Source organism: Antedon bifida, chromosome 11 (genome assembly GCF_963402885.1).
Source record: "Antedon bifida chromosome 11, ecAntBifi1.1, whole genome shotgun sequence".
Classification (NCBI taxonomy): Eukaryota; Metazoa; Echinodermata; class Crinoidea; order Comatulida; family Antedonidae; genus Antedon; species Antedon bifida.
In genome coordinates, this window is record NC_136236.1 from 64,907 (window position 1) to 89,038 (window position 24,132).

The window sequence follows — 24,132 nt, forward strand, 5'->3', positions numbered from 1 at the left end:
TTACTCTTTTAGCGCCCTCAACGCTGACAAAGTACATTTATGACGTTAATGACGAATATAAAAGTGACAACGTAAACACAAAATACAGCTGTGTTCCAATTTGTTTTTATTGCTTTAAATACATACAATTCACCTGTCAGATGTTCCCTCCCATCAGTGTAGGGCCTACTGCTGTGCATAATAACAAACAAAATCCCCTCTTACACAACTACCTGACCTATTATTAAGTATTATTTCTTAATCAATATTCCTCCAACTCTAAATCTATGAAGTGAAAACCCATATATTTAATATTACTTTAGTTTCATACATTAAAATTACAAAAATATATTTAATTACACCTTATACCTCCATGCACCTCTAAATACACAATCAAATATCCTTATGATATCTAAAAACAACTTATAGTAGTAACAGTAATTAGCAATCAAAATATTAATACAGGCGTTTCAATTGATGCATGAAGATAAAATATATCCCCATGTAAAGAAATAAAAATTGAAAATGTATGCCAAGAATGGATTTTGCACTAGAATCACTTGAATGACAGCTTTTTGAACGAGTTAGTCCTATCGTTTCTTAGCTTCATTAAGTATACGTAGAATGTACAAGAAAAGGTTTATAATATCCAAATAAAGGTTAATAGACGCCAAGATGTACTCTTCTGGTGACAATTTATGCATTAAAAGATGAGTGTCATAAATGATAAACAGAGAGAAGAGAACAGCGCCTCCAACGGCAATCATCAGATTCATTACTTCACTTTGGAAAAACAGCTGTAGTATGCTTGCAAAAATCAACACCCACAAAACTGAAAACAATCTGAAAATGAAAGTATGGTTGCTTATTAATTGTTCTAATCAAGCAAAAATATTAATATGTATATATATATATTGTACCTACCCAGCACCCCAGGAAGTGAAGTCTATAGTATGCTTATATTAAATTCTGCAGACATATAAGTGTACTTACCCAGCACCCCAGGAAGTGAAGTCTATAGTATGCTTATATTAAATTCTACAGACATATAATTGTACTTACCCAGCACCCCAGGAAGTGAAGTCTATAGTATGCTTATATTAAATTCTACAGACATATAATTGTACTTACCCAGCACCCCAGGAAGTGAAGTCTCTTTTGCTTTGAAGTGTATAGAACGTAAGTGCTAGAGTGACTGCAGCCGTTAACACAAATGCCTGGATCACAACATCTACATCGTAGAATGTCACAACTGTACCAATAGAGTATGCTTCTACAAAAGTCTATATGACACAAAACTGGTTAATAATGCATGCATCACATCATTATTTGAATATAGTCTAAATTTAGGACAAATGATATAAAATACTTACAAAAGCAAAGAGAAGGTACATGTTTGTAGGTGATTCATGACGTTTAACCATCAATGCTACAATAAGGCCTAGTGATAAAATGCATGCTAACATCAAACATCCAGAACTGAAAAAAAAAAACATATTTATCAAAAATTAAGGAGCTACAATAGAAAACATTAATATCTAGAACTAAACAACATTAATGTAATATGTACCATTATTCACACTGTTATTACATAAGTATTGATTCTTTTACTTTTGTAGTCACTGGTTCCACAACACCCATGAACTCTGTCATGTACCCGATATTTAAAAGCCCATGTCTTAATATTATTTAAATAAGTTGGAGAAACTAAATTAAAAATGGTACCTTTGTTGTACATAACCCTTGATGGTGGATGACGACATAAACAAGGCTGCAGTGACGGTGGTAACAATTAGTTGTAAGGATAGAATTCCATACACCTTACGCAAAAAACCTACAACAGATACATTTGAAATTTATAATTAGCATACAAAACATGATCCATTTATATTACAAAGTTCAAACATTTGAGTTTGATCCATCCACACTACAATTTTACTGATACATTTCAAATTTATTCGTAGACTAGCATACAAAACATGATCTATTCATATTAGAAGGAATAAAGATTTGAGTATAGTCACATTAATATTTACTATAATAGTTTGTTAAGATCCTATTTACTTACCCATTCGAACTTGAATGTGTGCTGTTGCAACATTACTTCCATATTTAAAGTCATCTTCAATACTAGACTGTTTACCACTTTCTATGTCAATTACTTCCATGATTACGACGAAGTAAAATGAATTATATAAAAGCTAAAATAAAGAATATATTAAAAACGGTTCAATTTAATGTTTTCTTCTGTCTGTATGTAATATTGTATGGCTGGCTAGGCCTATAAATAAATGAGTAAAAATAGTATTTGTTTGGTCTAGCTTCTGCCCAGTCAGCAGGGGCTAAATTGCTAAGTCCTTTAGCAACCTTTTCCAGAGGCTATTATTAAAAGGACCGCGCGTTTGGACCTAGATAGGCCATCTAGGCCTATATCACAGTCTAGTACGTAGTGAGTACGGATGTACCGCCCGTAGAACATCCCCTTTTTACCTTCCTTCCATTATTACCTGGTTAGCTAAGCCTAGCCTAGAAAAAAAGAGACTGATGATAGATACGGGGGATAGATATCTAACCCATTGGAATCATACACAAATGAGATTCAAAATAAGGGTGTATTCACTTACCTTTTATAACTTCAAATTTTGTTTTTATCTTTATTTATGAAATACGTATCTATTAGAGTAATCACTGAAGCATGAAAACGCTTGAGGGCGTTATACAGACCCCGACGAACGAAATCCGACGAAGAAATCCCGAAAACAACAACTTTTTCAATAAAAAAAAACGGAAGTTCACGGCTTTGGTGTGGCTCCCCTGGCTGGCTACTCTCTTTTCTTGTCAACTAACTGTATATATCAGATTATCAGTCGTGATTTGGCATGAGAGCTGTTTGACATTCACAATAATTAAGTTGATTAATTATAGATATGTCAATTCTATAATAATATTAGTAGGCCTAGGCCTAGATTATTAGAAAATTGAGAAACATGAGTTTCAAAGTATGGGCAACTGCCTTCCTGAGTGCTGGTGTGGTTTCTGAAGTGTTGTACATGCTGTATATGGGATGTAAATCACAGACCTTTAGAGATTCTCTGTCACAAGCAAGAACTTACTGTAGCCAGTGCTTCATAAGAATATTTCAAAGAAATCACCGAAGACTATCTCTACCCGCTATTGAATATGCAACACTTTCAGATAACAGCACCCGTCCAAGCTCACAACTGAACATCTTTCACGAAGTGCACTTCTTTCCAGAAAGCCATGAACCGTGTAAACACCATTTCTGGGGAAGCGGATGCACTAGCAGCAATTGTCGATTTAGTCACAAAGTATCACCGTTTGTCAAACTCACACGTTACCTGCAATCAGCAAAGAAATCAATTGATGTATGCGTGTATACCTTATCAAATAAAGTCATTTTAAATATACTTATCGAATTGCACAAGAAAGGTGTAGTCGTTCGAGTTATTACAGATGATGAATCTATTAACTTATCTGGAAACCACATTGGAAATCTACGCAAAAATGGAATTGATGTACGCACAGACCTTTCAAGCTTTTTGATGCATCATAAATTTATAATTATTGATGGTATCATACTTTTAAATGGATCGTTGAATTGGACACGGCACGCCATTTTGGGAAACAATGAGAATGTATTGGTCACAAACGAACCACTAATTGTCCATCCATATAAAGGGGAATTTGAGAAACTTTGGGAGCTGTTCAATCCAGTTGGTAATGCAGTCATGTTTACAGATGAGTTTGGAAATAAACGTTATCTTCAACCAGATTCCACAGAAACCATTGATCTATGAATACACGCCAACAGTAACTGACTTTATCGTACAAAATATATAAATGTTTTACCTTTCCTAATTCATTCCAGTTTAGTAATTTGTATTAAATAAAAATCACTGTTTTCTAGTAAAATATTGTGTCATTTATATTATGTTTTGTACTTGTTGACTACAATAAATGATAGACCAGTAATAATAAAGCAGCATGACTTAAGTTGATTCTTAATACTTAAGTATTAAACATCTGGTAAATCTGGCTAGAGGGATCAGCTGAATAAAATTACTCAAATCAAATTTCATCAACAATTAAACACTTTTACAACAGCTAAACTGATAGAATTATAGCTTTATTTGTTAAATTTTATTTGTGAAGCATTTTCAATTTTACCCTTGAATTGTTATTAAATTATTGTATAAATTATAAACTACATTTGAATAAATTACACAAAATATAACAATTTCTGACTAAAAATTAACACTGAATTACTGTACTTTCCTTGCAAACCACAAATAATATAAATATACTGTTTTGTTGGGTAGATTTTTTACAACTATTGGAAAGATTGATTGAAGGAAAAAAGACACGCCCTCTCAAAGTTGGAGTGACCTTTAAACAATACATGGGCTATAAATATGATGTATGAAGATAATTTCCCAGAGTACAACCAAATTGTATGCAGCTTGTACTCGTCCGATTCGAAAGCAAGTTACGCAAGTCTGCAAATAATAAAATCAATATTTTTATTGTTTATCACGTGACCCCTAACTTCACAGGTTTCCACATTATTTTCACTAAAATGTATGGAATTGTTAGATACAATATTAAATTAGTAAGAAATATTATTGGTGTTTAAAATATAAAAAATAAAATGCCATAAGAAAGGGCCAGTATGTGTATTGGGCCTGGCATCACTACCTTACTGTACCTAGTAAATCCTTATATATATATCCTGTACAATATAAAGAAATCAACTGCAAAATAAAATAGTCTATGGGAACCTATACAGTATCATGTCTTGCTGTTGTAGGTGAAGGTAATCAGACAATACTAATGTAAAATAGTCTATGGGAACCTATACAGTATCACGTCTTGCTGTTGTAGGTGAAGGTAATCAGACAATACTAATGTAAAATAGTCTATGGGAACCTATACAGTATCACGTCTTGCTGTTGTAGGTGAAGGTAATCAGACAATACTAATGTAAAATAGTCTAAGGGACCTATACAGTATCATGTCTTGCTGTTGTAGGTGAAGGTAATCAGACAATACTAATGTAAAATAGTCTAAGGGACCTATACAGTATCACGTCTTGCTGTTGTAGGTGAAGGTAATCAGACAATACTAATGTAAAATAGTCTATGGGAACCTATACACTATCATGTCTTGCTGTTGTAGGTGAAGGTAATCAGACAATACTAATGTAAAATAGTCTATGGGAACCTATACAGTATCACGTCTTGCTGTTGTAGGTGAAGGTAATCAGACAATACTAATGTAAAATATATATGTGCAAAACTATAATGCATTTATGATTATTTAAAAAGATGTACAGATATATATAACTTGATAACTTTTTATGCAAATTCTTAGACAATTCATTCTATTCACTTAATAAAATAATTTTGATTTGTCTAAATTGTTTCAAACAAAAGCAATGAATCATCCATTTATCTGTTAAAACATATTTCAGTAAATTTGATGTTTATTGGGAAAGTGCCACGGGATAGTGCCATGGGATAGTGCCATGGATATATGAACACATGATGTTGATGTTTGGATCATTAGGATTGATTGTTATCTCATATGTATTTTAGGACTTTCCATTATTGCGCCATCAATACAAAGATGAATTGAAGAGGACGTTTAAAATAGGAATGTACATAAATATGGACTGTTCCATTACAGGGGAGGGATGTTATATGAAATTAATAGCCCATTGTAATATAAATGTATTTTAGCCAAATGGATTGCATACAGTCATATGTATATGCTATGTTTATTAGCTGTACACTATATTCACTCTACATTTACTTATAGCTAAAGCTTTCATTTGTAATTGGAATCAGCATTCAGTTTTACAACAAGTCACAGCTGCGTCTGAAATTCTTGCTGCAAACATCTTTGAATTGTTATTTCAGTTTGTTTTTTTTCAGACACACAAGGTTTAACTTGGGTCTGTCTCCATATCTTCTTCTTCCTCCTCCGCTCGATCTTCATTGGTGGATGTGTCCGGTATATCGTCATCTTCTTCGGGTGAAGCTAATGAAGCGGAAACTCGGCGGTGGCGTGCATCATCTGGATCTTTGCGCATATAAAACAGCACATATCCTGCTTTGGACTACAAAATACATATGTTACATTATTACATTACAAAATACATTAAGCTTAAAGTGAAAATATTCAAAATAATTAAAAACATAAAAAATGAAGATTAATTAAATCAGACTTTGAATATGTTTTGTTGTAGTTTTGACTGGCAGCCAATTTGACAATTTTTTGCTTTAAATTAGTTTTTTTCAGGTAAATACATTTTTTTTCGATCCAATTTTTGGTCAAAGTGGATAACTATTATGTTGCAGTAAAATGGCATATTCAAAAAAAATTTTGTTAAGAATTATTTTTTCAAGGGGACAATATATCTTTAAACATTTCCATTGAAAAAAAACGGACCAACTAATTTCAACAAAGAAATGTGTTGCATTATTTTCACACATCCTCTAGCCAGCACTTAATACTTACAATAACACTGTCTTTGTCTACAGCTGATACTGAGCTGTCATCAAAATTATACCACTGTTGGTCCTCTATATTCTTTGCATAGGCTGTGTCTGTAGTAAAAAGAAGTTAACAATATTACCTACAAATACATACATGCTGACTGACAACATGACACATTTCATTAATTATGCCAGCTTTTACAGCTGCAAGATAGCTGCAAGATAGCTGCAAGATTTATTCATGTTTTTCTCTTTAACAAACACTAGTGGCAACTCAATGAGCATCTCAACCTACTGTCAGTAGAATAGGCAGACTCATTATACTATCAACCTACTGTCAGTGGAATAGGCAGACTCATTATACTATCAACCTACTGTCAGTAGAATAGGCAGACTCATTATACTATCAACCTACTGTCAGTAGAATAGGCAGACTCATTATACTATCAACCTACTGTCAGTGGAATAGGCAGACTCATTATACTATCAACCTACTGTCAGTAGAATAGGCAGACTCATTATACTATCAACCTACTGTCAGTAGAATAGGCAGACTCATTATACTATCAACCTACTGTCAGTAGAATAGGCAGACTCATTATACTATCAACCTACTGTCAGTAGAATAGGCAGACTCATTATACTATCAACCTACTGTCAGTAGAATAGGCAGACTCATTATACTATCAACCTACTGTCAGTGGAATAGGCAGACTCATTATACTATCAACCTACTGTCAGTGGAATAGGCAGACTCATTATACTATCAACCTACTGTCAGTGGAATAGGCAGACTCATTATACTATCAACCTACTGTCAGTAGAATAGGCAGACTCATTATACTATCAACCTACTGTCAGTAGAATAGGCAGACTCATTATACTATCAACCTACTGTCAGTAGAATAGGCAGACTCATTATACTATCAACCTACTGTCAGTAGAATAGGCAGACTCATTATACTATCAACCTACTGTCAGTGGAATAGGCAGACTCATTATACTATCAACCTACTGTCAGTAGAATAGGCAGACTCATTATACTATCAACCTACTGTCAGTAGAATAGGCAGACTCATTATACTATCAACCTACTGTCAGTGGAATAGGCAGACTCATTATACTATCAACCTACTGTCAGTGGAATAGGCAGACTCATTATACTATCAACCTACTGTCAGTGGAATAGGCAGACTCATTATACTATCAACCTACTGTCAGTAGAATAGGCAGACTCATTATACTATCAACCTACTGTCAGTAGAATAGGCAGACTCATTATACTATCAACCTACTGTCAGTAGAATAGGCAGACTCATTATACTATCAACCTACTGTCAGTAGAATAGGCAGACTCATTATACTATCAACCTACTGTCAGTGGAATAGGCAGACTCATTATACTATCAACCTACTGTCATTAGAATAGGCAGACTCATTATACTATCAACCTACTGTCAGTAGAATAGGCAGACTCATTATACTATCAACCTACTGTCAGTAGAATAGGCAGACTCATTATACTATTTAAGTAACAAATACTTACAATGGCCTCCACCTAGGCCACCATAATGGTTCACAACTCCTAATAGATCATATACAAATGGTCCTCCATCCTCATTCAACACATATTCCTTTATGTTAAAATTTCTGTTAAAATAAAATTTTAGAGTAAATATAGAATTTGTGCAATGCTAGATGAGGTAACAATGTACAAATACTTCTACAGGATATACAACATGGGCATCTAGTTTACAGTTAATACTTACTCTACAGGATATACAACATGGCATCTAGTTTACAGTTAATACTTACTCTACAGGATATACAACATGGGCATCTAGTTAACAGTTAATACTTACTCTACAGGATATACAACATGGGCATCTAGTTTACAGTTAATACTTACTCTACAGGATATACAACATGGGCATCTAGTTTACAGTTAATACTTACTCTACAGGATATACAACATGGGCATCTAGTTTACAGTTAATACTTACTCTACAGGATATACAACATGGGCATCTAGTTTACAGTTAATACTTAGTCTACAGGATATACAACATGGCATCTAGTTAACAGTTAATACTTACTCTACAGGATATACAACATGGCATCTAGTTAACAGTTAATACTTACTCTACAGGATATACAACATGGCATCTAGTTTACAGTTAATACTTACTCTACAGGATATACAACATGGGCATCTAGTTTACAGTTAATACTTACTCTACAGGATATACAACATGGCATCTAGTTTACAGTTAATACTTACTCTACAGGATATACAACATGGGCATCTAGTTTACAGTTAATACTTACTCTACAGGATATACAACATGGGCATCTAGTTTACAGTTAATACTTACTCTACAGGATATACAACATGGGCATCTAGTTTACAGTTAATACTTACTCTACAGGATATACAACATGGGCATCTAGTTAACAGTTAATACTTACTCTACAGGATATACAACATGGGCATCTAGTTTACAGTTAATACTTACTCTACAGGATATACAACATGGCATCTAGTTTACAGTTAATACTTACTCTACAGGATATACAACATGGGCATCTAGTTTACAGTTAATACTTACTCTACAGGATATACAACATGGGCATCTAGTTTACAGTTAATACTTACTCTACAGGATATACAACATGGGCATCTAGTTTACAGTTAATACTTACTCTACAGGATATACAACATGGGCATCTAGTTTACAGTTAATACTTACTCTACAGGATATACAACATGGGCATCTAGTTAACAGTTAATACTTACTCTACAGGATATACAACATGGGCATCTAGTTTACAGTTAATACTTACTCTACAGGATATACAACATGGCATCTAGTTTACAGTTAATACTTACTCTACAGGATATACAACATGGGCATCTAGTTTACAGTTAATACTTACTCTACAGGATATACAACATGGCATCTAGTTAACAGTTAATACTTACTCTACAGGATATACAACATGGGAATCTAGTTAACAGTTAATACTTACTCTACAGGATATACAACATGGGCATCTAGTTTACAGTTAATACTTACTCTACAGGATATACAACATGGGCATCTAGTTTACAGTTAATACTTACTCTACAGGATATACAACATGGGCATCTAGTTTACAGTTAATACTTACTCTACAGGATATACAACATGGGCATCTAGTTAACAGTTAATACTTACTCTACAGGATATACAACATGGCATCTAGTTTACAGTTAATACTTACTCTACAGGATGTACAACATGGGCATCTAGTTTACAGTTAATACTTACTCTACAGGATATACAACATGGGCATCTAGTTTGTCCCTCCAATAACGATTGTAGGAGAATCGTTTTAAATTGATTACAAGTATTTTTGGTAACTTCCACAAGTCAAACTTCTTGTAAGCTTGTCGATGTTCTTTACATTCTGGACAGTACCTTTCAAAACAAAACATGAATTATGATAACAATAGTTGTTCTTTACATTCTGGACAGTACCTTTCAAAACAAAACATGAATTATGATAACAATAGTTGTTCTTTACATTCTGGACAGTACCTTTGAAAACAAAACATGAATTATGATAACAATAGTTGTTCTTTACATTCTGGACAGTACCTTTCAAAACAAAACATGAATTATGATAACAATAGTTGTTCTTTACATTCTGGACAGTACCTTTGAAAACAAAACATGAATTATGATAACAATAGTTGTTCTTTACATTCTGGACAGTACCTTTCAAAACAAAACATGAATTATGATAACAATAGTTGTTCTTTACATTCTGGACAGTACCTTTGAAAACAAAACATGAATTATGATAACAATAGTTGTTCTTTACATTCTGGACAGTACCTTTGAAAACAAAACATGAATTATGATAACAATAGTTGTTCTTTACATTCTGGACAGTACCTTTGAAAACAAAACATGAATTATGATAACAATAGTTGTTCTTTACATTCTGGACAGTACCTTTCAAAACAAAACATGAATTATGATAACAATAGTTGTTCTTTACATTCTGGACAGTACCTTTCAAAACAAAACATGAATTATGATAACAATAGTTGTTCTTTACATTCTGGACAGTACCTTTCAAAACAAAACATGAATTATGATAACAATAGTTGTTCTTTACATTCTGGACAGTACCTTTCAAAACAAAACATGAATTATGATAACAATAGTTGTTCTTTACATTCTGGACAGTACCTTTCAAAACAAAACATGAATTATGATAACAATAGTTACTAATGAAGTTATTACTAATTCCATTATGGTTATAAATGATAATGAATAACATACCATAGATCATCTTTACCAAGCTGTTCTTTTGTTAGAAATAGTTTAATACAGTCATCTAATTTAATAACTGGTTTCTTGCGCACAGTGTTCTTTACACTTTCATGTTTCTCAAATGCTTCAGCTTCTTCAGATAAATAAAACTGCCGCTTAGCTTCTGCTACCCAATCAAGAGCAATGTATGTGCGATCTAAAGTTGAAATAAATACAACTTTTGAGGTAAGAAGTTAAGATGAGATGGAATACTTTAGAATGGATTTCTTATTAAATGGTAGTTACAATGACACATTACAAAGATGAGCACTTACTGGTGAACTTAATTGGTGTTGCATCATCTTTAACTTTGGATATATCTGAACTTCCATAGGAGTTCACTTGGACCATTGAAAACAGTCGTTTGCGTTGTTTTGTTTTGTTTGATTTCTTGTCTTCATCAACGACACCATTCCTTTCTGATTCCTTTGTCTCTCGCTGCTCTTCATTCTCATTAACATCTTCACTATCAGAGGTCGAGTCCATTTCTTGAAAGATGCAATAATAAGTATTAATAACTACTAAAGATGCTGATATACTTACTTTGGTATGCTGGAAATACGTACTTACCACCATTTTCTTGATGTTCATCTTTGTTTTCTTCATCATCCTCTTTACCATTTTTCAAATACCAATCGTCATTTAAAGGTTGCCTAACATATCGACTATAGTAATAGAAAATACAGGTAAATGTATTGGACAAGTGTTTATCATATACTACAATACTACCATGTTGTTTTGTATTTTAATTGTTTTGTAAATAAATACCTCATTTTGTGCATTATAATATTGTAGAGGTCATCATATGTGGTGTCATTGCGATTCACTGGTATTAACATTGGCTGTCCAAATAACGTAGTTCCACCACTTGAATAATAAGTACCACTAAAAATAAAAGTAACAAGTATACTACAAACATACTATTAAGTACTTAGTAACAATCATACATTTGTTATCCCTTTTTCCTTAAATAGATTAGTAAATGTATTAGTTTATAAGTTCAATGTATACAATTCTTACCCTCTTTCCCTTAAATAGATTGGAAGGATGAGTGTTTCTGGATGATCTGGTGTATTTACAGGCACTTCATATCTGCAATAATAAAAATCATTAATGATATAGTTGCTTACTGAAGAAGATGATTAGATATTGATGCTGATGAATTTGATGATGATAATGATAATGATGTTGATGAATTTGATGATGATAATGATGTTGATGAATTTGATGATGATAATGATGTTGATGATGATGTTGTTGATGATAATGATGTTGATGACGATGTTGATGAATTTGATGATGATAACGATAATGATGTTGATGAATTTGATAATGATAATGATGACGATGTTGATGATAATGACAATGATAATGATGTTGATAATAATGACGATGATAATGATGTTGATGATGATAATGATAATGATGGGTAAATCATTAGTACATCAATGTTAATCACTTACACAAAAATGTCATCTCTATCAAGAATTGTCTCCAATCGAACATCCATACCAAATACTTTATGAAATCTGTGATTGTACACATCAGTTACTACCATCTACAAAAACATTGCATTTCATTATAAATTTAGTTCATAACATTATCGGGGAAGTAAGTGGGTCAGAAAGACGAAATTTGGTTAGAGGTGAGGGAAAGTTTGGAGGGAAATGGTAGTGGTAGCACTGCTGGTAGAAATAAATATGCACAGGACAGTAGATGGGTAATCATTATTTACTTAAAGTAGGTACAGTAATAGTTACTCAAAGCTTTGATAGTCATTCATAAAAATGTTCTCTACTTTGTGTAAATTCAAATCCTCACATACCATGTCTTCATTTATATTGGTTATGGTATGAACAGCTTTACATAGGTCTGAAACCACACCCATTTTTGGAACAGTTACTTTCATCTGAAAAGAGAAAGTAAATTTGTTTTTAAATGCTTATTTCTACCACTTTCAGCTATTTGTTTCTACTAAATGTAATAAGGATAAAAGACTACCTGGATTGGTTTAAAAGTTGGATCCATGCGAACAACAAACACTTCCAGAATCCTTTCTTTATCAATGATGGGAAGTGGGAGCGTCAAAAAGCAGAAAGGGTCAAATGTTACGGACCGCTTGTGACATGTCGGACAGTCTAACGTTGACTTGAACAATCCATGGAAAAAATCAACTATAATTGAATTATTTCTTTGCAAATGGTTGTCCCATGCTTCTTTGGAAACTTCCTGAAACAGACAGATTATAATTTAATGTACTGGTATAAAGACAGATTGTAATGGTGCATTTTGAATGTCCAAAACACTATGTAAAGTTAAAAGTGGGCTAGTTGAGTTAGTAATCTTACATGGTCTGGTCGGCCATCACCCTCTTTGAGTTCAATATAAGGTTTTTTCTTTATTCTGTTTAAGTCTTCATGTAAACCATCCAGTAAGAATCCAAGAAGCTCTTGTGAGTCCTGCTGTTGGTAGCCAGAAAACTGAGGTGCAAAACGGCCAACCTGCATCTAAACATTTCACAACAATTACACCAATATACTTTTACATAGTTGTTTTCCTTTTCTGTTTAAAATTAAACTTTGCGTAAAGAAGTCTTTCATATAACAACCTATGTTAAAATAGTTACAGTATACTGTAGTATTATTTACACTTTTACAGATTGTAATTAATTTGTTTTTGAATACTTACTTTAAAATTTCTAGGAACAGTATAAGTGTATCGTCCACACCACATTTGCTTAATGAGTTCTGCATAAGCCCTGGCTATCTCGCCTTTCATACCCAATGGGTTATCTTCATTCAGTTCCTGCTCATGACTATTCACTATAATAAAGAATTCCATGTGTAGTTTTATCTTTATTTATTTTACTCATTTTTTCCCCCATTAATTACACTATATTTTTCGATAATCAAATAACTTACCAACAAAATATCTTGTCAACGGAGGGACATTGCTCATACATTGTAGAGCAGAATTCATGAAACATGTATTTCCTAAGTTACTAAGACCACACAATCCAGGTTTGGCGCTGCCTCTGCTTCCGCCATAGTCATATGAAGACGATGAATATGAACTGTAACTACTACCATAACCAGAAGACCTGTTGAAAACAAGATTATTTTATAATAATTAATTTATAATTATTTATTGGTCCCATTCAGCCACTTGACTGGTTATTTCAATAAAAACAAAGGATACAGGTGTACAAAGCTACTAAGTATACAGGTGTATATACCTGGAACTGCTACCAGTAGACCTGCTTGTACTACTTGTTGAAGAAGAAGAGTAAGAGTTTGTTGTTTGCCTTGGCCATGATCCATCATCATTTTTTTGTTCCACAACTAAAACCTGAAAATAATAATATAAAGTATTATATTTTCAACTAGTATACTAAAGTGTTTATACAGTAGGTAGTGCATCATCAAGTTCTCACTAGCTGTGTGATTATATTTATAAGTAGTACATCATCAAGTTCCCACTAGCTGTGTGATTGTGAAAGACGTTTAATTCACCAACCTGTCCCTGATAGAGTCCAGCATCTTGTACCGTGTTATCTTTCTTTGCTAGTTGTTCATATGTATTGCTCATGTATTTATTCCATATTCTAATCTCAGTCTTGTCTGATATATTAAAAGCATCTCTCATTACACTTTCAATTGTTTCTATGATAAAAAAAACCAAACCCAAGTAAATTAAGAGTGTATATATCATCATCATTGCACAATGGTTACTATAAAGTATTCTTACAAAAGAGCAGTGTTCACAGTAAGATGACTTTGAATTGTTTTCTGTTCAAGTTACTTTTTACAGGACTTTGTTTAAAACAGTATTATGAGCTAGTTAGTAGCATGATCTTAATAACCCATTTACTGAAAACTATACTACACAACAATGAAACAAAAAATGAGTGTACTAATGGTATCTTCTTTGCTAAACTGCTTGCTGAAAACTAAACTATACTACACAACAATAAAACAAAATTGAGCGTACCAATGGTATCTGCTTTGCTAAACTGCTTGCTGACACAATCAGTTGGATTGCTATTCTTACAGAGTTTTAACTCCATCAGGTACACTTCTACCTTGCAATGCTTTACAAACATTCCATGTTCAACCACCTTACGAGCTATCTGTTCTTGTCCTTCCATAATACCATACCAGAGTATAAGTTTCTCCCATGCATTTGTTGGCACCAATACATAATCCAAGTCATCTATAAGGTTTTCTTTTAACACAGAACCTTCATCCATCACTAGCAATTAACAGTATGATATTCATTTAATTAGTTATTTCACAATGTTCCCATTAATATAAGTTTTATAATAATATCAAACCGGCATTATCTAACCTCTAGGCCTGATATGATGTTTAAACTTACATTTTAAGAGCTGGGAGTTATCTACTGGTCCTGGGAAAGCAGTTTCCTGACCCACATTGTACATGTCCCAACTGTCATATCCAACATACTTCTTCCATTGTTTAAACCATTTACTGTCCACCAAATACCTTTAAAAGAATGTTTTGTCAAAAACAAGTGTCACCAAATATTCCACAAAGTATTTCACTACTATCCAAGTAGTGTAGGGACTTAAACAATACTACTACAACAAGGAAGAAAACATTTGTGCAGGAATAATTGTTTCTTATGTTCGCAATGCTTGGTTGGTAGGGCTTGTTTTATATAAATTAAGGAACCATCAATTTAATTAGTCGTTGTAAAAATGTATTATTCTCTAGGTTCTTCTGATCTTCTACAGAGTTTTTGTGATTTTTTTTTTTAATTCCGGGAATTCCCATTTCATCCATGCAAAACAACACTTAGGCCTAGGCTAGGCATAGCAGCTCTCCTAACTAATGGTTATTATGATATATTTGACTTTCGGGTCTTTCTATGTCTCTATCTCCTACATGCTAGGCAGTCAGCTAGGCTTGTTAATGCGGATAGGCCTAGGGACGGAGGACAGTCTTGGCCAAGGGACCTGCCTACTCTAAATAAAAAAATGCTGGGCAGCCTAGGCCTAGCTATCAATAGCCGCTTTATCGGTATAGTTTACTGTTAAATACATCCAACACAGACAATCAAAGTAAAATAAGTTATTTTTATTTACCATGTATCTCCTTTACGTAGTGGCGTTTTAATCAAGTCAAATATTTCCTTCTTCTGCTCATCCAACTTCGGTGCACCACCTTCCGCCATGATTTTGCGAATGTACCACCTACCACCAAGAATGCTGGGAATTTTGACGTCATACTTTTGTGTGTGTGGGAACCGGGAATACCCTTTTTTGACGTTAGTGTCCTAGTATTTCTCGCGGTTGTTTGAGGAATATGAGATGGTATATGAGTGCCCAAATAATTTATATTTCGAATCAAACCAAACAGTTTAACTATAAGAGAAATTGTGAGATAAACAGGAACTGTCAGATGATTATGTGTAAAATAAAAGCAACAAATCGGAGGGCGCTATATAAAAAAATTCACGCATCAAATTAAAAGTTGTCATCAAATGTTGTACACTTAAGCAACTGGTGCCATTGAACACTACTCTAGTACTTAGAATAAACAAGACTGTAAAGAATAAATACAAAGAACATTTCCTATTTATTTTATTATACCCAAAGTTAGCAAAGGTAAAGGATCAGTATGTTAAAATACTATTCAATTGTATTTTTATATTTGTATATCTTATATACTACAAAAAAAACCATACACACACAGACCTCAGGAGACTGAAACACTACCCACACATAAGTAGCTGGGCTAGTTCACCTATAAACAATTTAATTACAGTTCTTTACCAAAATATAATTAATTTGTTGAATCAAAATGTTGTGGAGGCAAGATCACTATTGATTACAATTACTCATGATAATGTTACTGCCGTTTTGACTGAGATAATTTGAAAAATAAATAAGGTTACATATGGTGTTTTTGAAAAAAAAAATGGGTTCTGAAATTAGTTTAAGGGTTCTGAAATTAGTTTAAAGGTACTTGGACCAGGATTAGGAGGAGGTATTTGTAAAAATATTTATCAGGGTATTTGTTTTTGTATGTAGTTACCACCTATACAAATTTAATTCAAGAATATAAAATTGAATGACTTAAGGAAGTTTTAGTTAAAATGTCTACATTATCTAAACATTTGATCAATATTTATATTTTCATAATACTCAGTTCACACTAGAATGAATTATATATTATTTTATCAATTCCATTAAGTTCATACTAAACTGAAATTCAGCTGACGACCAAATAAACACTGAATTACAGACGGAATAAAAGCAAGGTGTCAAGATAAAATAGTCAAAGGCAACATAATAAGATTATTATTAAATATAATATACAGTTTATATACAGAATCCACTACTGTATCTACAATATGTCATGTCAAACCATCATTGCAGGTTATCACTACTCTTCTTAGTATATCAAGGCACATCATACAATATAACTAAAATTAACATGACTTTGAATTTGGTACATACAAACCAAAATCATGAAAAGCATTATTGTTTGAATTCATAAATAGTATATAAATGATAACCCTGTAACTTCTTTTTAATGTAGAAAGGGTATCTTATTTGGTTTAGCGTATATACTGTATATATTTTATTGTATTTGAAAGCAAGGCATAATATCCTGAATTATAATAATTGATTATATACATGAACACTAAAGATAAAAAGAGAAGATATGACGACACTCAAAATAGTGTCTTTTATCATCTTTTACCCTAACCCCCTTATTGTCTGCTATTGTCTATACCCCAGCCAGTTGCTGTTGACAGCCCTCAATTACTACCTTAAAATCATCCAATTCCAGATGATAATAAAACAAATCATTCATGACATCCTTGTCACTATTTTGTACATATAAATTGTCATGTTATTTTATAAATCAGTTTGCATTATCCCTGCATGTGGATCTGCTTCAATTGTTTCAGGAACATGTTGGCTGACAAAAGGGGGTGGTAACCATGACATGTTATTTAAATTACCATCAATTGAGTCTGAGAGTGGCTCGCTAGCTTCTGATGGCACTTCAAGACTGTGAGGTAGTGCTGTTGGTGACGTTGCATTCACTGCGTTTTCATGCATCTGAAAAATGAATAGTGTCATTTTTAATTAAATAGGTTACATTTCAGTATTTAGTATTGTAAGAGATCTGTACAATACTGTAGCTACCTGAAGAATTGCTTGCAAGTGTTGGAATGCTTCTTCTTTACCAACTCTCCTTTCTTGAAGTAGTTCATTCATTTTTTTCTTTAATTCTTCTATCTGTGCCTCTAATCTATTTTGTACTTTCATGCATCGGCGAAAACCATCCCTAAAATTAAAAAAAGTTTAGTTTATTTTATTATGATGGAAGAATGGCTACTTTGGGTCAGTTTAGTCAATGCAACAATGGTAAGTAAGCAACACATGACCTAAGTACGCAACACATGACCTAAGTCTGCACTATACAACAGGATTCTGGGAATATTCATTAGAAATTCACCAAAATCAAGAAGATGAATATTATGAATGAATTACCATAATGTGTGCATACAACATACACAACTAATACACAGTGTAAACAATACATCTACTGGTTACAATCATTTGCCACACTTAAATATTGTAACCTAAACCCAGCCATTCTATCAAATTTCTCCCAATAATATCCCATGAGGCTTTGCAAAAAAGGAAAATTCTTCAGAAATAAAACATAAATTAATCTATAGTTTCAATAAATCTAGTAAATAATATGTTAGCACTGTAAATTCCCTAAATGTAACCTCACAATTTGCATTTAGTCACGCTAGATCGATGTTTGCATACAGAGTTGTATTGTTTCATTAATTCTGTTCATTAGGAAAACTCACTGAAGCACGACTGAAAAGAACATATTCTTGTTTTACTCTACAGACCTATTTTGATCTTTCTTTACCATTTGATATTAATGACGAAAGCCAGCCGACAAATCTGAGTTTCAGTAAATGTAAATTTACTATGGCGCTCTGTTAAAAAACCTTACTCTGTATACTGTACTAGTTAAATTGGGATGAAATTCTGCACTGAAAAATTATACTTGACATTTAATTTCCACAAATTATGATGCAATCCTGGCAACTTCCAAGCATAAAATAGAATGAATCAATAACATTACTGACTAGAATGGTAAGTTATTAATCTAAAATGGGAGATATTATTATGATGTGCCAATAACTTTGATGTGAACCTACCTCATATGATAAAGCTGTATCCGTTCAAAGTGAAGTATAGGTTGTTCATGTACTGCCTCTGGCAAATCTTGTAAATCCAATATCTCAATTCGAATTAGCAAAGAAGGCTCTTGCTTGGTGCAATAATCACCATTTAATTCCTTGGCCTAAGAAATTCAAATAGAAATATAAGTAATTTGTTCTTAAATATATTCTTTTAATAATTGAGACTTTGAATATCATTACAACTTTCATTATACAACTTTACAAACACCGCCCCCCCCCCCAAGTTAAAATGCAAAGAATATGCTATTTATGACAACACAGCTGATAATGTCTATAATTAAGTTTTATTATCTGTCAGGTGTGTATTTAATTAGTTGAAGATACAAACAGTATGTAATCAATTATATATTGACAGACATATCAGCTCCAGTACAGTACCTCACTGTAAGTTTAATTTTTCTATAACTTATTATACAGTAGTACTGAACAACACAAGTGTTCTATCATCTATCATTGCTCTTTTTACAAGCCAAAAAACAATAAATACCGTAATTCTAATCAACTCTCTGAAAAAAAAATATTGATATGATGGTTCTCTCTAAAGACACATTCCATAAATATCCAGGGATTTACATGCTATACTACTCAATCAGGAAGCAAATTCAATTAATTTGACTTGAATGTTTGGTGATTTGACCTTGATTTGACCTTTGCTTTATACTACTCCTTTGTGAACAGTTTAATTGGCAATACTAGTACACCATTTAGGTTATGCTTTATAAAACAAAATACTATAGTATGCACTTTGTTTCCTTCAATAGTGCTGTTGTATGTTTCATTTATTAAAGCAGACATTGATTATAAATTTCCATTGATTCTGACAAGTCATAGTTAATTTAAAACTAATGATTAAAAAAACTGATAATACTTACAGCTTGCAATGGAATCTGTGTAGACATGGTGATTTCAGTATCAAAAAGATGTCTTGAAAAGAATGAGGTCAAAGGGCATGCCAGCACTGCTTTACTTTTCTTTTTATCTTTACGTGAAATGACAAACGCTCTCCATTGTAAAAATTTGGTGCAACTCTTGTCTGTAGTTTGCAGCATTTCCTTATCCTCTGTATCAAACTTTAATTGAAGCATTGCATTGCTGTTATCTACAGACAGCTTCCAATAGTTGAAAAGATGGTCAGGGAAGACTACCTCATCAAACACAAAGTTGTCGGTATGGTAATAACCTCTTGTAACTAAAGGTACTTCCACTTGAGCAAGGGGTGTAATCGATACAATATCTACACCAATAGTCAAAATTGATGACCGGTTCATAAAATCAGTATTAGTAAGCGGTTCAAATGCTTTGTATTTACCGTATCCTTTGTTTTCTTTGAAAACGTAATCAAATGAGGCACCGTTTGACGGCGAAACACGCTTCCCAACAAAGAAACGAAATCTTACTCTGCAGCCTAAAAGATCAGAGGAACTTGAATAACGATGGAGATACATCGACACGCAATTTCTGGCTTTATCTCTATCACCGCGTGGGTAAACAGATAAATAGAACTCGTAAGCACCAAGCGCAAAATTTGGGGTGAAATGAGCAGGATATTGACTCTGATCCTGAAATGTTTGTGTGCCGAGATGTGAAACATCTATGCGATGTTCAAAAGTAGTTGTACAAGACTTCATCGCTAACTCAACGATAACTAAGCTCCCTGGTTCATTTATAAAACCATTCCCACGACAACAGAGTTCGTGTAACGTTATTAATTCACGCTTCCCCCATCCTGTTGTCATGGAAGGGCTGTACTCCATCTGAGCACCTTCAGATATTTTACTTTCTGCGGGATTAATGACGTTACGAACAATAATACGATAATCTGTTCGGCACTTAATCTCTACTTCATTACCACCCGCATTATGGTTCTGAGTCGTTAACCAATAAAGGAATACACCTAGAAATTCCACGCCATTATCGTTTGCATACACGCCAGTTGTCAGATACCATTTATGGCCTTGGTACGAAGCAACTGACGATCTTACTGGTGTTTCTCGTAGACCATCTATATTGTTCAAATTTAGCAAAAATGTAAACAAGTGCGTACTTTCAGTGTCATTTAAAGGTAAAGACCTATGAAGTCTAAATGGGTGGGTGTCTTGTGGCGGTATTCTTGGTTTTGTGTGATGGGTTACGTCTGCATCCATATTATTCGCAACTTGCTCTGGTATATGGGTTGCAATAGCTGCCTGGTTTTTTACATGTTTACCAACCTCACCAGGAGATTGGAGATTATCTGCATATCCATTTATCTTTTTCTGACTCCCAAACTTTTTTGATGATTGGTGGCTAGTTGCTGGTGTGTGACCAATCTTGCGGTTACCAACCTCGTTTGGAGAATGGTCAGTGGCTCCAATTGTATGGCTAATCCTATGGTTACCAACCTCGTTTGGAGAATGATCATTACCTGGCATTGTATCTCTAATCCCATGGTTACTTGCATAAGCTGGAGCATTCCTAATCCTATGGTTACCGACATCAGATAGAGATTGAGGATTTGCTGCTATTGTATGGTTAATCCTGTGGTTACTGACATCAGATAGAGATTGAGGATTAGCTGCCATCATATGGCTAATCCTGTGGTTGCTAACCTCATTTGGAGAATGAGTATTACCTGCCATTGCCTGGCTAATCCCATGGTTACTAGAATAAGCTGGAGATTGAGCATTACCTGCCATTGCCTGGCTAATCCCATGGTTACTAGCATAAGCTAGAGATTGAGGATTACCTGCCATTGCATGGTTAATCCCATGGACATCAGCTGGAGCATAAGCATTGCCTGACATTGCATAGCTAATCCTACTGTCATCAACCAAGGTTTTGGTGGGTTCATCCAAATTAATCCTACCGCTTTGAGTTGGCGAATGCTGATTAAATTTTGGATTTTCAAATTTATTTTTGGATTGATAGTAATTTGTCGGTCCATAATCAATACCAGCAGAATCTGAATGGTAAATCCTTTGATTCCCAAGTCCAACTGTTGATTGAAGAGTTGATCCATGGTTTACTTTCTGGTTACTAAATTTAGTAGGTGAATGCAGGTTGTTATCAGCAGCTCCATAATTCATTCTTTGTTTGGCACTATCTTCAGTTGGTGATTGGAGATTAGATGCAGCTTGGCTAATTCTATGATTTCGGATTTCATTGACTGCTTCAGGTCTTATTCTCTGGCTGTTGAAGTTTTTTGGTGAATGGTAACTTGGTGGTGGTACATGGTTATGAACATTGCTTGGTGTTTGTTGGTTTGATTGATAATTACCAAGTTTAGACGATTGCTGATTGGCTGTTTGTCGCTGCACAGAATTGTCCATATCATAATAAGATCTGTTATTGTAACTAGATCTATTATCGTGAGTTGGTCTATATATTCCCCTGTCATTTGTAGAGTATGGTGGAAGTGGTAACTCATCTGGAACATGTTCTTGAATATGACCACTGTATCCCTGAGATGGAGTGTCCCTACTTGATGGAAAAACTGGTACTCCAAAGCGGCTCATTTTGAAGGAATTCAATTCAATTCTTTAAATTAAAAAAAAAACAAATCTTAGTAAATTCTATGACTGTGACATCATATTTAAATTGCAGTTCCAAACAATCAATAAATGCAGCATTGAGTTTTTTTTTTAAATCAAAAATTTGCATCTTGTTAGAAATAAATTGATCATCCACAAACTGATAAAAAAATTAAAATAAATATGACTGCATCGTTGATTATCAATTTATCATTACATACGTTTTAATACTGCCAGTCTAATATATCATCATCTAGGCCTAATAATAATATGTCTACCTTAGAATTTACAACTCACTCCGTGACTGTACACAAGGAAATTTGACTCTTTTATTCTAGTTCTACACTACAGACAGCTGGTTTTTGGCCTTTTTTGTACTAAACTAAAAACTACAACTAAAAACTACTACTAAAAATACTACTTTAATTAATTATTATTATTATTGATACTCTTCCTCTATATGATGTATGGTGGAAGCTAACGAAATTTAGATAAAGTTAGTTAGCAACATAATATTTCACTAATATAAAGAGTTCAAATACTGTACCAACCATTGTATTGTTGTATATACCACCGCCGATCGGCATGCAAACGAGATATCGTCGTTGTTTGTATGTGAATAGACTTCCGCTCCGCTGCTGACAAGGCGGGGTTGACAGGAAAAACAAAGTGTCTACATTGGCCTAGACACGGAAACACTATCGCTACTGAAACCATCAAATTCTCTCCTCAAATGTATAGATCTTTAGCGCAGTTACTATACACTTAATTCTTCTTAAATATTTAATTCATAAATGCCTACATTACCAATGAAATATACTTAAAAGATGAAGTAAATCCAATTGTTTTATTCTGAGAAACAACAACACACTTCTCTTTTTGTGGTTGATCTCGCGCGTTCTGTTGTTTTCATCGATGATCGCCCTCTATTGATTGATGTTGAAGTAATTCGCGTCAACTGTGTGACACTGTAACGCGTTATTGATTAAAAACGTCACAATCATGATTTTATTTTAAAATTTTAATGAGTAGAAAATATAAATCTAAATTACATTGATTGATAAATGTGAACATAAATTTGCATTGAAGATGAGTTAGATATTCATAACGATCGATAACAACCTCATCAAGAGGACAAAGACTCGCATTCCAATATGTTTCTCTTTTTATTACTTTAATAAGAATAATAATTTTTATATAAATTACAATGAAGGCTGAAAAACAGCTGCTTCTTGGCCCAAGTCTATCTTACTATTTCTTTTTACATAGCACCATCACCACCACCCATCCACCATTGTTCGTTCAAGTCAAGTCAAGTCTAGAAGTCAGACTAAGCTGCTCATATTATCAGTTTATACAAGATAATTGATAGACATGATTTGTTTACTGTAAACAACTGCTTACATAATAATAATTCCGCTCTTAAAAAAAGGTGATCCTAGAGATCTAAACAACTACAGGGGTATAACGCTTAACTCATGTGTTGCTAAAGTT

At 33.4% G+C, this 24,132-nt stretch overlaps 4 protein-coding genes across 4 annotated transcripts; 1 reads left to right on the forward strand and 3 right to left on the reverse strand.

Annotated features, from left to right (window-relative positions):
- Window positions 1-83: 83 nt before the first annotated feature.
- Window positions 84-2,690, reverse strand: LOC144856105 (protein lifeguard 4-like). Its single transcript, XM_078714075.1, has 6 exons — window positions 2,604-2,690; window positions 2,048-2,180; window positions 1,705-1,813; window positions 1,353-1,458; window positions 1,111-1,262; window positions 84-822 (listed from the first exon to the last, which is right to left on the reverse strand). The coding sequence occupies exons 2-6, from the start codon at window positions 2,145-2,147 to the stop codon at window positions 570-572; spliced, it is 720 nt and encodes a 239-aa protein (XP_078570201.1). The 5' UTR covers window positions 2,148-2,180; window positions 2,604-2,690; the 3' UTR covers window positions 84-569.
- A 16-nt stretch (window positions 2,691-2,706) lies between these two features.
- On the forward strand, window positions 2,707-3,912 carry LOC144856104 (uncharacterized). Its single transcript, XM_078714074.1, has one exon. It carries the CDS (start codon window positions 2,967-2,969, stop codon window positions 3,795-3,797), a length of 831 nt encoding a protein of 276 aa, XP_078570200.1. The 5' UTR covers window positions 2,707-2,966; the 3' UTR covers window positions 3,798-3,912.
- Window positions 3,913-4,105: 193 nt separating this feature from the next.
- On the reverse strand, window positions 4,106-16,097 carry LOC144856102 (ubiquitin carboxyl-terminal hydrolase 15-like). The gene is made up of 20 exons (XM_078714073.1): window positions 15,969-16,097; window positions 15,239-15,366; window positions 14,852-15,112; window positions 14,378-14,523; window positions 14,097-14,209; window positions 13,783-13,961; window positions 13,550-13,683; window positions 13,210-13,368; window positions 12,863-13,090; window positions 12,687-12,770; window positions 12,325-12,419; window positions 11,882-11,953; window positions 11,630-11,746; window positions 11,432-11,526; window positions 11,137-11,349; window positions 10,832-11,018; window positions 9,809-9,958; window positions 8,044-8,147; window positions 6,520-6,608; window positions 4,106-6,118 (listed from the first exon to the last, which is right to left on the reverse strand). The coding sequence occupies exons 1-20, from the start codon at window positions 16,055-16,057 to the stop codon at window positions 5,945-5,947; spliced, it is 2,817 nt and encodes a 938-aa protein (XP_078570199.1). The 5' UTR covers window positions 16,058-16,097; the 3' UTR covers window positions 4,106-5,944.
- A 345-nt stretch (window positions 16,098-16,442) lies between these two features.
- On the reverse strand, window positions 16,443-23,528 carry LOC144855696 (uncharacterized). Its single transcript, XM_078713614.1, has 5 exons — window positions 23,190-23,528; window positions 20,002-22,645; window positions 19,085-19,230; window positions 18,045-18,186; window positions 16,443-17,957 (listed from the first exon to the last, which is right to left on the reverse strand). Exons 2-5 carry the CDS (start codon window positions 22,621-22,623, stop codon window positions 17,751-17,753), a joined length of 3,117 nt encoding a protein of 1,038 aa, XP_078569740.1. The 5' UTR covers window positions 22,624-22,645; window positions 23,190-23,528; the 3' UTR covers window positions 16,443-17,750.
- Between the last annotated feature and the right edge of the window lie 604 nt (window positions 23,529-24,132).

Excerpts from the sequence above, each read along its gene's own strand:
- LOC144856105 (XM_078714075.1), bottom strand. The coding sequence starts at position 2,147 with ATGGAAGTAATTGACATAGAAAGTGGTAAACAGTCTAGTATTGAAGAT. Across the intron at positions 1,814-2,047 it reads ACACATTCAAGTTCGAATGG|GTTTTTTGCGTAAGGTGTAT; the intron begins GTAAGTAAATAG and ends TATCTGTTGTAG. Across the intron at positions 823-1,110 it reads TTCACTTCCTGGGGTGCTGG|ATTGTTTTCAGTTTTGTGGG; the intron begins GTAAGTACAATT and ends TTTCATTTTCAG.
- LOC144856104 (XM_078714074.1), top strand. The coding sequence starts at position 2,967 with ATGAGTTTCAAAGTATGGGCAACTGCCTTCCTGAGTGCTGGTGTGGTT.
- LOC144855696 (XM_078713614.1), bottom strand. The coding sequence starts at position 22,623 with ATGAGCCGCTTTGGAGTACCAGTTTTTCCATCAAGTAGGGACACTCCA. Across the intron at positions 18,187-19,084 it reads ATACAGCTTTATCATATGAG|GGATGGTTTTCGCCGATGCA; the intron begins GTAGGTTCACAT and ends TTTTAATTTTAG. Across the intron at positions 17,958-18,044 it reads ACTTGCAAGCAATTCTTCAG|ATGCATGAAAACGCAGTGAA; the intron begins GTAGCTACAGTA and ends TTCATTTTTCAG.
- LOC144856102 (XM_078714073.1), bottom strand. The coding sequence starts at position 16,057 with ATGGCGGAAGGTGGTGCACCGAAGTTGGATGAGCAGAAGAAGGAAATA. Across the intron at positions 15,367-15,968 it reads CTACGTAAAGGAGATACATG|GTATTTGGTGGACAGTAAAT; the intron begins GTAAATAAAAAT and ends ATTCTTTTAAAG. Across the intron at positions 12,771-12,862 it reads CAACTTTTAAACCAATCCAG|ATGAAAGTAACTGTTCCAAA; the intron begins GTAGTCTTTTAT and ends TTCTCTTTTCAG.